The sequence below is a fragment of the Myotis yumanensis genome, unplaced genomic scaffold, assembly GCF_028538775.1.
Source record: "Myotis yumanensis isolate MYYU_CA2020_CCGP unplaced genomic scaffold, mMyoYum1.0.hap1 SCAF_16, whole genome shotgun sequence".
NCBI lineage: Eukaryota > Metazoa > Chordata > Mammalia > Chiroptera > Vespertilionidae > Myotis > Myotis yumanensis.
Window position 1 is genome coordinate 27500339 of NW_027223767.1, and position 13986 is coordinate 27514324.

Consider the following 13986-nt stretch of genomic DNA (forward strand, 5'->3'; position numbering starts at 1 on the left):
AAAATGAACTTACTCTTGTGGGTATAAGAAAGGTTACCATAGAGCATGTAACTGATATCTGAGATCTGAACTGGGCCTAAGGAGATAGGCTAAACTATCATGAGGAGAAACAGACTTTAGCGGATGGGGGAATCCAAAGAAAAATTATAAACAAACAAGGCAGAAAGTATAGAAAAAATAGTACTTGGGAATGATGAGTAGTCAAGATAAGTTGGGGCATAAATTGAGTGAAGGGTGGTAGTAAGAAACTGGGAAAGAATAAAAGTAGCAATGAGATCAGATTACAAGGGTTTTAATAAAAGCCAGGGTAAGAAATTTGCACTTTATTCTGCAGACAGTAGGGACCTGGCCAAAGTTTTGGAGAAGGTAAATTGTAGGTTCTCATAGATGTTTAGTATAGATTCAAGCAGGGCAGGATAGTCCTCCTGTGCGCAGGGGTGTGGCCATACTGGCTGTTTACAGTAAGCACCCATTCTCAATGACCATGCTCACTACATAATTTGCATATCATTCCTGGATTTAAGGAAAAGTGCAGGGAAACCACATACAAAGCTATTAGAACCATCCAGCGAGAAATAATGGCGACCTAAGATGAGAAAATACTATGAACTGGGCAAATAAATTTCTCTAACTCCCAACCTCATCTGTAAAACAGGGATGATAACAACAACACTAGCTCATAATGTTACTGAGAGAATTCAACAAGATAATCATGTAAAGCACTCAGCAAAATGCCTGCACATAAGTACAGTGGGGCCTTGACTTAGGAGTTTAATTCGTGCCGAGACTGAGCTCGTTAAGGAGCTCGTTAACTCAAATTATTACTCTATCAACTCAATGCAAAAAATCCACGGAGAGACAGCTGGTATCTCAAAAAACTCATTAGTCGGGACACTCGTAAGTCAAGGCCCCACTGTATGTAATAACATATATTCATTTATTCACTCATTAATAAGAAGGGAAAATGCTTTGAAATATGAATATGCAAGACCTGGAATTTATTAAGTACTCAGGAAGAAGATATTGTAATATACTTGCAAAGTGGTAAGCAGGCAAATCCTATCCAAGTTCTCTCATCCTGTAAATGAGATATCTCAGGTGACCTCTCAAACTAAAGAAATAAACCTTTTAGGAAGTTACTTGTTCTCTTGACCTGGGAATGTACCATTTAAAAAAAATCAAAACATTTACATCATTTATTTTTTCCAGTAAAAGTGGAACACAGACAGGGGTGGGGGTGGGGGAGAAAAGGAAGAATGAAGCATAAGGACAATATGAAAGACTGGCTTATTTTTTTTAACCTAATATAAGAGACAGTGGAACAGAGTAAGAATAATGACCAGAAGTCAATCAACATATATTTTCAGTCTGGAATCTTCTGATAAACCTTGGAGTATGGAACAATTCATTTGATCTCCAGGGTCTTCAATTTCCTCACATGTAAAATGAAAGGATTGGACTAGATCAGCAGTCGCCTACCCATGGTCCGTGAGGTCCAAAAGGTTGGCGACTGCTGGACTAGATGACTTCTAAGAGCCTGGTTGACTCTAACATTTCATAGCTTCTTTAACCACCATAGATATTTTTAGAGAAGCATATTTTAACCATGCCTTAGGTTCGGTTTCTGCTTTATTCCACGTTTAGCCTCCCTGAATTCAGTCGGTTCATCCAATAAGAAGGCTGAATTTTTCCAGGCTGTCACATTCTCAAACCCCTCCAGGAGTTCCCCACCGCAGTCTTACTCCCTGATGCTACCACCCTTGCTCCTTTCTTTGTCACCCAGATTTGGGCTCCACTGCCTTCTTCTCCTTCCCTTTCACTGCACCATTAAGTGGGATGCATAAAGGCAGGCCAGGCCAGGAATTCTTCAAAGTTCTAGCCTGCTCTGGTCTCCCAAAGCAGGTAACCTGAGAGCCCCTCTACATACTCCTTCCACCCAGCCAGGTACACATAGACGTGGATAAAAGCCAATTTCCAAAGGGTTCAAAAAACCACTTCTTGGCCAGGATAAAACCAGACCACCTCTCTGCACCCTTAGCCTTCCGTGCGATGCCTTGTTCCATATAGCATGGGTACCTTCACTGGCAGAAGACAATGTGATATTACCTACCCCCTTATCTATTTGGGGCTTCTCAGTCTCTCGCTCAGAATGAAAACCAGCTGTAGCCACTCACCCATTGGCATTAACAGCTCAGCCCACCACACACGATAACTTGCAGAGGCAACCGCCAGCCACGAGAGCATTTGTATGATTCCAGATCTAAGACAGTGTTGAAGTTACTACACAAACCAAACATTGTAAAGAGCAAGGGAGTCTATGTAAATACAGTGAGGAAAAGAAGCCAAGGAGTGTGGCCAAAAAGGGGGAGGGCTAGACCAGGGAGGTGCAGAAAATCATAGATAAGGTAGACAGGCTTTATAGACAGCACATGCAGCAGAAATGTCAAAGTGCAGAGACTTGGAGTTCAGCGTAGTTTGAGCTGCTAAAGCCTAAAGGGCAATTAGGCTATAATTTATATACTGTAATGCTTCAAATGCTCCTAAGCTGTAATAGAAACACAGCTCATTAAATATAGCCAATCTATCATCCCCTCAAGCACCTTGTAACTGTGCTCTGAGAAAACCAATCACCTTTACATTTTAATAAAAATATTATCTTGCCTGAGTACAGAGAAAGGGGTGTAATTCATGGGATGAAAACCAAAATTTTTAAAAGGCAGGGTGAGAAATGGATGCAGAACTTTTAACCAATAGACCTAGGGAGTTCATGGTCTTTCTTTTTAAAAACATGTCAGCAAGTCTTTAGAAGCTGAATTTGGACCTTAAAATCAGGGGGATTATGTTGTCAGTTATTTTTAGATCAACAGTATAAGGTAAAATGGGTGAAAATTGTACTTCTTTTAAAGCTACTTAGCTAAGTCTGTAAAATTCAGTCCACAGGTTTCTCTGTACCTATGCTTTTAATTTTTCTTCAGTTAATACCTCTTCACTTCATCACTGAGCAAATTTAAGAAATATTGTTTCTACACATAATTTTAAAATTTTTTCTACACTAAATCTCACTATCCATCCTCAGCAATAGGCAAAAACAATCTTATCCAAAGAAAACAAGTAGTTACTATTAATAATTGTAATTAGTTCCCCGTGGCTGCTGTAACAAATTCTCACAAACAGGGTGGCTTAAAATGAGAGAAACTTATTGTCACCATTCTGGAGGCCAGAAATCTGAAATCAAGGTGTTGATAGGGCCACGCGTCCTAGGTAGGCTCTACAGGACAATCTGCTCTCTGCTTCTCCCAGCTTCTTGATTTGTGGCCACATTACTTCAACCTCTGCTTGCGTAGCCACACTGCCTCCTCCTCTTCTGTCTGCCAAATCTCCCTCTGCCTCACTCTTATAGGAATGTCTTTATGAGGACATTTATCATTGGAATTAGGTCCCACCCAGATAATCCAGGATAAACTCCTCCTCTCAAAATCCTTAACTTAATCAATCACATCTTTTGCCATATAAGGTAATTTTTACTCTTTTATCATCCTATATAATAAAAGGCTAATACTCAAATTGACCGAACGGCAGAACGACCGTTCGCTATGATGCACACTGACCACTAGGGGGCAGACGCTCAATGCAGGAGCTGCCCCCTGGTGGTCACTGCACTCCCACAGGGGAGCACCGCTCAGCCAGAAGCCGGGCGCATGGCTGGCTAGCGGAGCAGCGGTGGCAGGAGCCTCTCCTGCCTCCGCGGCAGCGCTAAGGATGTCTGACTGAAAGCTTAGGCCCACTCTCCATAGGGAATGGGCCTAAGCCATCAGTTGGACATCCCCCGAGGGCTCCTGGACTGTGAGAGGGCACAGGCCAGGCTGAGGGACTCCCCTGAGTGCACAAATTTCATGCACCAGGTCTCTAGTCTATAGCCTATCTAATAAAGAGGGAATATGCTAATTGACCCTCACATCATCAAAGATGGCAGCGCCCACAGCCAATAAGGAGGGAATATGCTATTGACTGCCATACTCTCAAAGATGGCGGTGCCCACAGACACAAGATGGTGGTGCCCAGTCCTCTCAGCCCCACCAGGGCGGCAGGGACACACCTGGGGGCGGGCCCAGCCTTGCCACACGCCTGCCTCCAGAGTCCCCCAGTCACCTTAGCCCCCCAGCTGCCCAGGGCTGGCCCAAGGCACAGGCAAGCCTTGGATGGCAGCTGCCCACCCACCCAGGGCCGCCCGAGGCTCAGGTAACCAGGGCTGGCTGAGGCTTGCGTTGCTGGCAGTGGCAGCAGCAGAGGTGTGATGCGGCAGCGCCTTGCCCTGATCACCAGGTTGCCTCCCGCCCCTGAGGGCTCCTGGACTGTGAGAGGGAGCAGGCAAGGCTGAGGGACAACCCCCACCCTTCAGTGCATGAATTCTCATGCACCGGGCCATATATATATATCTCCTATCTAATAATAGACAAACATGGTAATTAACCATACCTCCGACACGATTCCCATTGGCTAATCAGGGCGATAAGTAAATTAACTGCCAACCAAGATGGCGGCCGGCAGCCAGGCAGCTGAAGCGAACAGGAGGCTTGCTTGCTCCAGTGAAGGAGGAAGCCAAGGTTCCCCGCCTGCCGCTGCCAGCCTCTGAGCTGCAGTCTAAGAAACAATGTTGCAATTATAGAAGCTAAACAATCCCCATGCTTTCAGCCAGCCAGCCGAGCTGGAGTTGCAACAGTGTTTCAATTATAGAAGCCAAACAAACCAGATACCTGCTTTCAGCAGCCAAGGTCTCAGAGCTGGAGCCGAGCCTCAGAGCTAAAGCTGGCTCTCAGTTCCAGTGATAGCCATAGAAGGTAAATAAATACCAGAATAAAAAAAGAAAGAAAAAAAGGAGAGGTTGGGAGCTTCAGTCACTCGCCAGCCTGAAAACGGCCCTCAGCCCCTCACCCAGACTGGCCAGGCACCCACCCTGAAGGGGGTGTGACCAGCTGCAAACAGCCATCATCCCCTCATCCAGGCTGGCCAGACACCCAAGTGGGACCCCCACCCTGATCCAGGACACCCTTCAGGGCAAACCAGCCGGCCCCCACCCGTGCACCAGGCCTCTATCCTATATAGTAAAAGGGTAATATGCCTCCCAGCACCGGGATCAGCAGAGCCACGAGGCCTCCTGAACCCAGGATCAGCGGAGCCGCGAGGCCTCCTGGCACCGGGAGCAGCGAGGCCTCCTAGCACCGGGATCAGCTGAGCAGCGAGGCCTCACTGCCCTGGTGTCAAGCGGAGCTGCGAGGCCTCCCAGCACTAAGATCAGCGGAGCTGCTAGGCCTCCTGGCCCTTGGAGCAGCGTGACAGGGGGCAGCGCCCAAACCCCCTGATCGCCCTGCGGCTGTGTGTGACAGGGGGCGGGGCCACAACCTCTCTATCCGCCCTGCTCTGTTCATGACAGGGGAAGGCGCCCCAACCCCCTGATCGGCCCTGCTCTGTGCCTGATAGGGGGGAGCTTCCCAACCCTCTGACTGGCCCTGCTCTGTGCGTGACAGGGGGCGGTGCCCCAACTCCCCTATCGGCCCTACTCTGTGCGTGACAGGGGGGAGCTCCCCAACCCCCTGATGGGCCCTGCTCTGTGTGTGACAGGGTACGGAGCCCCAATCCCCCTGATGGGCCCTGCTCTGTGCGTGACAGGGGGCAGCACCCCAACCCCCTGATCGGCCCTGCTCTGTGCATGACAGGGGGTGGCACCGCAACCTCCCCATCGACCCTGCCTTGAGTGTGACAGGGGGCAGAGCCCCAACCCCCCAATTGGCCCTACCCTGAGCGTGACTTGGGGTGGCATCGCAACCTCCCAATCCGCCCTGCTGTGTGCATGACATGGGGTGGCGCCCCAACTCCCCAATCGGCCCTGCTCTGAGCCCGACCAGGGGCTGCACCTAGGGATTGGGCCTGCCCTCTTCCACCCGGGAGCGGGCCTAAGCCAGCAGGTCGTTATCTCCCGAGGGGTCCCAGTCTGTGAGACAGCACAAGTGGGGCTGAGGGACACTCCCCCCACCAGTGCACAAATTTTTGTGCACTGGGCCTCTAGTAAATAAATAAAAGCCTAAGCAACCATTACAACCGAACAACCGGAATGACCGGTTGACCAGTCACTACGATGTGCGCTGACCACCAGGGGCAGATGCTCAACACAGGAGCTGCCCCCTGGTGGTCAGTGTGCTCCCACAGCCAACCTCCCATGGCCGGCCAACTTCCCCCAGTCCCTCCCTCCAGCCAGTCCCTCCCCCTGGCCAGCCAGCCCTGAATGACCCTGATCAGGGCTGGCTGGCCAACCTCACGCGGCTCCTCCTGCCCCCCAGCCGGCCGGCCAACCTCCCGTGGTCCCTCTTCCCATCCCTCCCCCTGGCCGGCAGGCCCCGATCAGCCCAGCTCTGATCAGGACTGGATGAGATGGCCCTGATTGGTCCTGATCACCGGCCAGGCCTAGGGACCCAACCCGTGCACGAATTCGTGCATTGGGCCTCTAGTATGTCATATTCACTAATTCCAGGGATTAGAACATGGACATATCACTTGAGAGGCCAAATTCAGCCCATTACAATAATTACAATTGTCATTGCAACAACTGATAATTTTATAATAATGTAGTTTATAAAGTGCACTCATCCACATCATCTTACTTAATCCTCATAATAACTCTGTTTGATGGTAGAGATCTTTAGGTAACCACTAATTCATTCATTCATTCATTCATTCATTCATTTATTCATTCCCTGAGCAATCATTTATTGAGTACCCTCCTATTTTATTCTGCACAGCCAAGAGTAACAGATACAGAAGCACAGTCCCTGCCTTAGCTGGCACTCTAAAAACTGTCCAGTCACATAGTGCCTTTAAAACAACACTGAGACAAGAGTATGTTACATAAGGTAGGAGCAATTAGAGCCAGATGAGAAAGCAACAATTCCATCAAGAAAATTGGTCTGAGTCTTGTCTGGGATTCCCACTCTGGCTGGACTTCATTCAGACTTCCCCTTTCTAATGCTTAGTGCATCCTCATGGGCCTGCCCACTGCTGAACCTCCTGCCCAACTCACTGTGTAACAAAGCCTGAAGCTCAAACTTATGCTCTCATTACCAGCCCTGAATACTCTGCTGAGTCCCGTCACTCTAGGGCAGAACAGAACTAGAAAGCAAGGGGAAATGGCTATCAACCACGCAGTGCCATTCACTAGTTCACAACTAGTCACCCTGAGCATGGCTGACTGTCACAGTTTCAGACTCTACTCTGTTGGGAGCACCAGGTTTAGGGATATTCCTTAAAGAATATTCTTTAAGTATAGATTAAGGCCCTATAAGGAATATTTCATTATATGCTGAAAATTAATAACACTTCATATGTAGTTTTTACAAAGCACTTTCAGATTCATCATTTCACCCAATCATCTTAGCAGTTTTGTGAGGTATAAAAGGGGAGATGTTTTGTCCACATTTCACAATGAAGGCTCAAAGAGGTGAAGTGACTTAGCAAAGGTTGTTAGAGAGCTAATAAGTGGTGGATCCCAGCTGGAATCCAGGTCTTTTCATATTTGAACTAAATCAGTGATGGCGAACCTTTTGAGCTTGGCGTGTCAGCATTTTGAAAAACCCTAACTTAACTCTGGTGCCATGTCACATATAGAAATTTTTTGATATTTGCAACCATAGCAAAACAAAGAGTTATATTTTTGATATTTTATATATTTAAATGCCATTTAACAAAGAAAAATCAACCAAAAAAATGAGTTCGCGTGTCACCTCTGACACGCATGTCATAGGTTCGCCATCACTGAACTAAATGATATAGCGTCTCAGATAAGTATGCAAGACATGAGTGATTATAAAGAAGTATTTTTTAACTTAGCAAACCTATGTTGAAAATATTTTACTCTTGATCAAAACCAATACAGTGCAAAATGTATCATCTTGGACTCTCGAGGAAACTTACTTCTTTTTCATACTGGTTTGATAACAATGTCCTTTACCATTTTACTTCAAAGCAAATAGATGAAGTTTGGCGTGAAATGAGATGGATCATGGATGCTCTACAGTATGCAAGATACAAACAATCAATGTCGGGCTTGTCCATCACTAAGCTTATAGACCCCTCAGATGAGCAGAACCTAAAGAAGATGAGCTCTACATCATCACATATAGACTGTCTTCCATCACCATCCCCATCCCCAGAGATGCACAGAAGAAAGGCAGTGAGTGGTAAGTAATATGATCTAAAGTTACCTATTTCAGTCCAGCATATTCTCAATCCTATCGCCACTGATGACGTTCTTTTGTGCTGAGGCATTGGTTCCATCAAGCACTAGAAACACTGCTCAGTGTAAGAGTCTAAAAGCATAGAGGGAACAAAATTGGAGCAACGGAGGGATAGGAAACCAAGGCAGTGACCTGAGGACAACACCATTTAGAGTAGAAAAGATTCAACCCAGTTCTATCCCAAGTTTCTGAGATACAAAAGGACACAGAGCAGGGATGAGGCCTCAGAAGTGTGGAGTGGAGAGGGCTGCAGTACCATGTGCAGGCCAAGTCAGTGAGGGAATCTGATCAAAACCAGGTAAGGAAGGAGAACAGGCCCAGTCTCTAGGACAGCAGTTCTCAACCTATGGGTCGCGACCCCTTCGGTGGTCGAACGACCCTTTCACAGGGGTCGCCTAAGACCATCCTGCATATCAGATATTTACATTACGATTCATAACAGTAGCAACATTACAGTTATGAAGTAGCAACGAAAATAATTTTATGGTTGGGTCACAACATGAGGAACTGTATTTAAAGGGCCAGAAGGTTGAGAACCACTGCTCTAGGAAATAGGTCTGACAAGAATGAGTTAGGAAGTAGGTCCACCTGACTAAGAGTTCATGGTAAACTTCTTATCCACATGGCACCAGTGTCCTGGGGTGGGAGGTGGAAAAGAGAGAAACCCTGGATAAACTAGAATCCAGAGACTAAGACCAAATAAGGGCACCACCATGGATACAGCAAGCAGGAGACAACTTACAAACAAGCGGGAAGAGATATCTAACAAGTCACCTCTACTCTTGGGAATCAAGTTTCAATTTACACGGCAAATGCTAACCACAAATCTCTACAAAAACAACCTTTATGCTTATAAACAGAGAGAAAGCATACTAGTCAAAGGCAATATAATGTTTTTGCCTAGGACATGTTGAAATTAGTACCATTTTTTTTTAGTCAATTAAAATAACGGCATTCAAAGCATCTTTCTTAATTCTATAGTTCAGCAATTTCAACCAGTGTATCACAAGAATTTGTAAAACACTCAATACCTGACTATTACTGGTTGAAAATCGCTGCTATAGCTTATAAGAGTTCCCATTTTGTAAGCCTTATCATAATAATTGGTATTTTTAATAAACAGCACTGAAACGTGGGCTTGTCCCATAGGGGGCAGCATGGTGTAGTAGAAAGAGCTTGGACTTAGAAATCACAGACCTGGATTCAAATCCCAGCTTTATTTTACTAGCTACAGATTACTACATGAGTCTCACTTTCCGCAGATATAAAATGAGAATAATATAGCTACTTGTGAATAAGACAATCTATGTCAGAGATGCATGGTATATAATAGACAATAAATGGTAGGTACCATATTTAATGTTATTATTATTCTTATAGAAAACTTTAGTGAGGATATGAGTTTTTTCTATAAGTAAGTTTGTGTATGCTCCTGTTTTAAAAAAACACACTGTCTAAAAATCAACACTGGGCAAGTGGAAGAACTTGAGAGACTGCTAATTTACATTACCAAAGGGTTCTATGATTTAGCAAATAATTCCACAAAAGAATTCTTTAAGTAGTTTCTCAAGTGTATTTTAACAGATTCCCACTGAGCTAAAACACCATCCCTAGCAGAAGTCTAACAAAAATTTTTCTGATAATTGCATATGTACTCTGAAAAGGATATGTATAGGGTGCTATAGAATCTACTGGAGGTGTTAACTCATAAGATCAAAGAGAGCTTCCTGGAGGAGGTAACAAAGTCACATACTGAAGGATAGCAGGAGTTGAACCAAGAAAAAGGGAAAAGAGGAGAGCAAAGAAGTAGAGAAAGCAGAATGTGCAACTATGTTGTAGTTCAGAGAACTGTAAGCAGTCAGGATCCGAGTATACTGTTCTTTTTTTTTTTTCACTTAAAAAATATTTTTTGGTTAATCACCATGTTCCAGGCATTCTCTGAAGTAACAGAGATTTAGTAATAAACAAAACAAAGTTTCTGTTCTAAGCAGAGTGACAAACAATGAAAACATAAACAAACAAGATAATTTCAGATAGTGAAAATTCCAATGTATAATACAAAACAGCAATCCAGGTGGGCAGGGAGAGCACTGAATTCCCTGGGATGATCAGCAGAGACTTTTTTATGAAAAGTTACATTCAAACCAACCACAGAAAAAGGAGCCAGTAAGGCAAAAATCTGGAATTGGAATATTCTAGGAAACAAAACAACAAAAGGCTCTGAAATGGGTGAGGAATGGAAAGAAGGCCACAGACACTGGGAAGAGTTAATAAAAGGGTAGCAATGAGAGAAAGGCAGTAGCCAAATCAGGGAGGGCCATGGGAAGAGGTTTGGATTTTGCTTGTCATGAAAAGCCATTGAAAACTTTTAAGCAAGGATTGATATAATCTGAATTACTCTTTAAAACCAAAGCTGGCTGTCATTTGTATAGAAGAACAATAATGGAAACATGGAGGTCAATAAGGAAGCTATTAACAGAGGAAATACCAAGTTTTCTGGCTTGACTGCCTCAGGATATCATGATGCCATTTGCAAAAAAAGGGGGGGGGAGTTAGACAGGAGAAGGAGCAAGCTTGAGTGACTGGGCACACTGAATTTGAGAGTTTTGGGACATTCCACATAACAGAAAACATTCAGGAGAAAACGGGATGTACGGAGTCTGGAGCTCAGGAAGGAGAACTGGACTAATGTAGATTTAAGAATTATTGGGAGAAACCAAGATGGCGGCATAGGTAAACACCGGAAATTGCTGCCTCCCACAACAACTTCAAAAATACAACGAAAAGACAAAACGGACATCATCCAGAACTACAGGAAGGCTGGCTGAGTGGAAATTCTACAACTAGAAGGAAAGAGAAAAGCACACTGAGACTCAGAGGAGCTGCGGAAGTAAAGTGCAGAGGTACGGAGGCTCCAGCGCGCACGCGGAAAGGGGCTGGCACCTGAGGACGCAGCTGTCTTTTTGAATCGGGAGGGAGTCACAAGCTCCCGACTGCTCTGAACTCCGGTTCCAGGAAGTCTCTGGGGACTCAGGACTCATACGGGGAGAAACTGGACTGTCTGGCAGCAGGCAGAACTCAGAGGTGCTTGCAGCAATTACCCGGACACTGAGATTCGCGGCCCCTTAGGGCAGGGCTGAGGATCAGCCATAGCTGTTTGCTCCGCCCTTTGATTCCCTGAGACCCCACCCCACCCAAGCTGCAGCAGTGGCTTTTGCATATGAATGCACTGGCCCTTTGCAACCTGAAAATTACCTAACAAATTGCAGCTGGGCCAGACAGACCCAGAACTTCCAAGAGAAGGCCCAAAGCCCCAGAGCAGCTTGCATTGCTTCACAGCTGGGCCTCATCTGGGCACCTCCAAACTCCAAAAACGGAAGGGGAATCTGCAGATCTCTTCGTAGCTCCTGCTGGGTAACCTCAGGCAGAGGCTAAATTAGCACCTCCTTAGATCCAAGAGCCAGTGTACCCAGTGGTCAGAGTGGGACCATCCAGATTACAACTCCTCAGATCCATAAGGGACACACTCAGGGGGCAGACTCAGTAAGCACCAAAGCCCCACTGAAGCAAGTCTTGCCCCAGAAGGGTGTCTTCAGCACAGAAGTTCTCCCACTGCAGACACAGCTGACTCTCACTGCCAATTGGCCTGGAGGTCAATTCCTCCCAGTGATACCTACAATAATCAAGGCATAACTACAACAAGACTGTGCACAAAGCCCACAAGGGGGTGCACCAAGAGTGTCCACCTCAGGTAACTGGGGAGGCTGAGCCACTGGGCCCTATAGGACACCTAGCACACAAAACCACTCTACCAACACAGGGAAGCATAAAAAATGCGGAGACCAAGAAACAGGTCACAAATGACAGAAATGGAGGAAAGCAAACTACTGGATATAGAGTTCAAAACCACGTTTATAAGGTTTTTCAAGAATTTTCTGGAAACCGCCGATAAATTTAGTGAGACCCTGGAGGATATGAAAAAAGACCAACTAGAAATTAAGCATACACTGACTGAAATAAAGAATAATATACAGAGATCCAACAGCAGACAAGAGGATCCCAAGAATCAAGTCAAAGATTTGAAATACGAAGAAACAAAAAATACCCAACCAGAAAAGCAAAAAGCAAAAAGAATCCAAAAATATGAAGATAGTGTAAGGAGCCTCTGGGACAACTTCAAGCATACAAACATCCGAATTATAGGGGTACCAGAAGAAGAGAGAGGGCAAGATATTGAAAACCTATTTGAAGAAATAATGACAGAAAACTTCCCCTACCTGGTGAAAGAAATAAACTTACAAGTCCAGGAAGCACAGAGAACCCCAAACAAAAGGAATCCAAAGAGGACCACACCAAGACACATCATCATTAAAATGCCAAGAGCAAAAGACAAAGAGAGAATCTTAATAGCAGCAAGAGAAAGAAACTCAGTTACCTACAAGGGAGTACCCATACGACTGTCAGCTGATTTCTCAACAGAAACCATGCAGGCCAGAAGAGAGTGGCAAGAAATATTCAAAGTGATGAATACCAAGAACCTACAACCAAGATTACTTTATCCAGCAAAGCTATCATTCAGAAGTGAAGGTCAGATAAAGAGCTTCACAGATAAGAAAAAGCTAAAGGAGTTCATCACCACCAAACCAGCATTATATGAAATGCTGAAAGGTATTCTTTAAGAAGAGGAAGAAGAAAAAGGAACTCTTACCATTTGCCACAGCATGGATGGAACTGGAGAGTATTATGCTAAGTGAAATAAGCCAGTCAGAGAAGGATAAATACCACATGATCTCACTCATTTGTGGAATATAATGAACAACATAAACTGATGAACAAGGACTGATCCAGAGACGGAGAGGCATTGATTGGACTGTCGGGCCTTGGAGGGAAAGTAGGGGAGGGTGGGGGTAAGGGGGAAAGATCAACCAAAGGACTTATATACAAGCATATAGGCCTAACCAATGGACACGGACAATGGGGGGGTGAGGGCATGAGCGGGGGGGGGGGGCTGTGTAGGGGGTAACATGGGGATAAGGACACATATGTAATATCTTAATCAATAAAAAATATATTTAAAAAAGAATTATTGATATATGAATAATGTAGCTACAAAAATACTTGGGATTCCCTAGAGAGAGTAGGTGTAGTAAGAAGAGGAGACTATGGAAGGAACAGCAAGACATCTTAGACCAAGAAGGACTGACCAGAGAAAGATGATTAGAGAGAGAGAGAAGTGTCACAGAAATTAAAGCATGTCAAACGATGGTTAAAGATTAAATAAAACTGAAAAGTTTCTATTGTTTTGTTTTGAACAAGAAAGGCATCAGTAATCTTGATGATAGCCGTATGAAGGGAAGGAGCTGGAAATGAAAAAGAAGTAGATCGGGAGCAAGTGGAAGGTGAAGAAGGGGGACCAGTAGGGTACACTCTTCAAAATCTTGGCTATGAAAAAGAAGAGGAAGGAAGGGCAGTAGCTAGAGAGGTATTGGGTTGAAAGGGCATTTTTTAAAGGCAGGCTAAATATGCCCTCTGCCATTCCACAATTCACATAGTTCTACAAATAACTCTTCAATTCTCCGTCCACCTTTCCTTGTCTGCCGTCTGCTCACAGAATTTTCCCAATGTTTAATCTTCTCTTGGCCCCAGGGCCCTAAGTGGTTCCCCCCTGGCTGTATGAGGGTGTCCTATCCTATGCCACAGG

General features: G+C 45.1%; 1 protein-coding gene across 1 annotated transcript in view; it reads left to right on the top strand.

Annotated features, from left to right (window-relative positions):
- Positions 1-13986, top strand: part of ANKFN1 (ankyrin repeat and fibronectin type III domain containing 1) — a 286284-nt gene that overhangs the window by 258897 nt on the left and 13401 nt on the right. The window contains exon 19 of the mRNA XM_070394069.1: positions 8015-8228. Within this exon, the coding sequence (XP_070250170.1) occupies positions 8015-8228 (214 nt within the window). The remainder of the gene's footprint in view (positions 1-8014; positions 8229-13986) is intronic.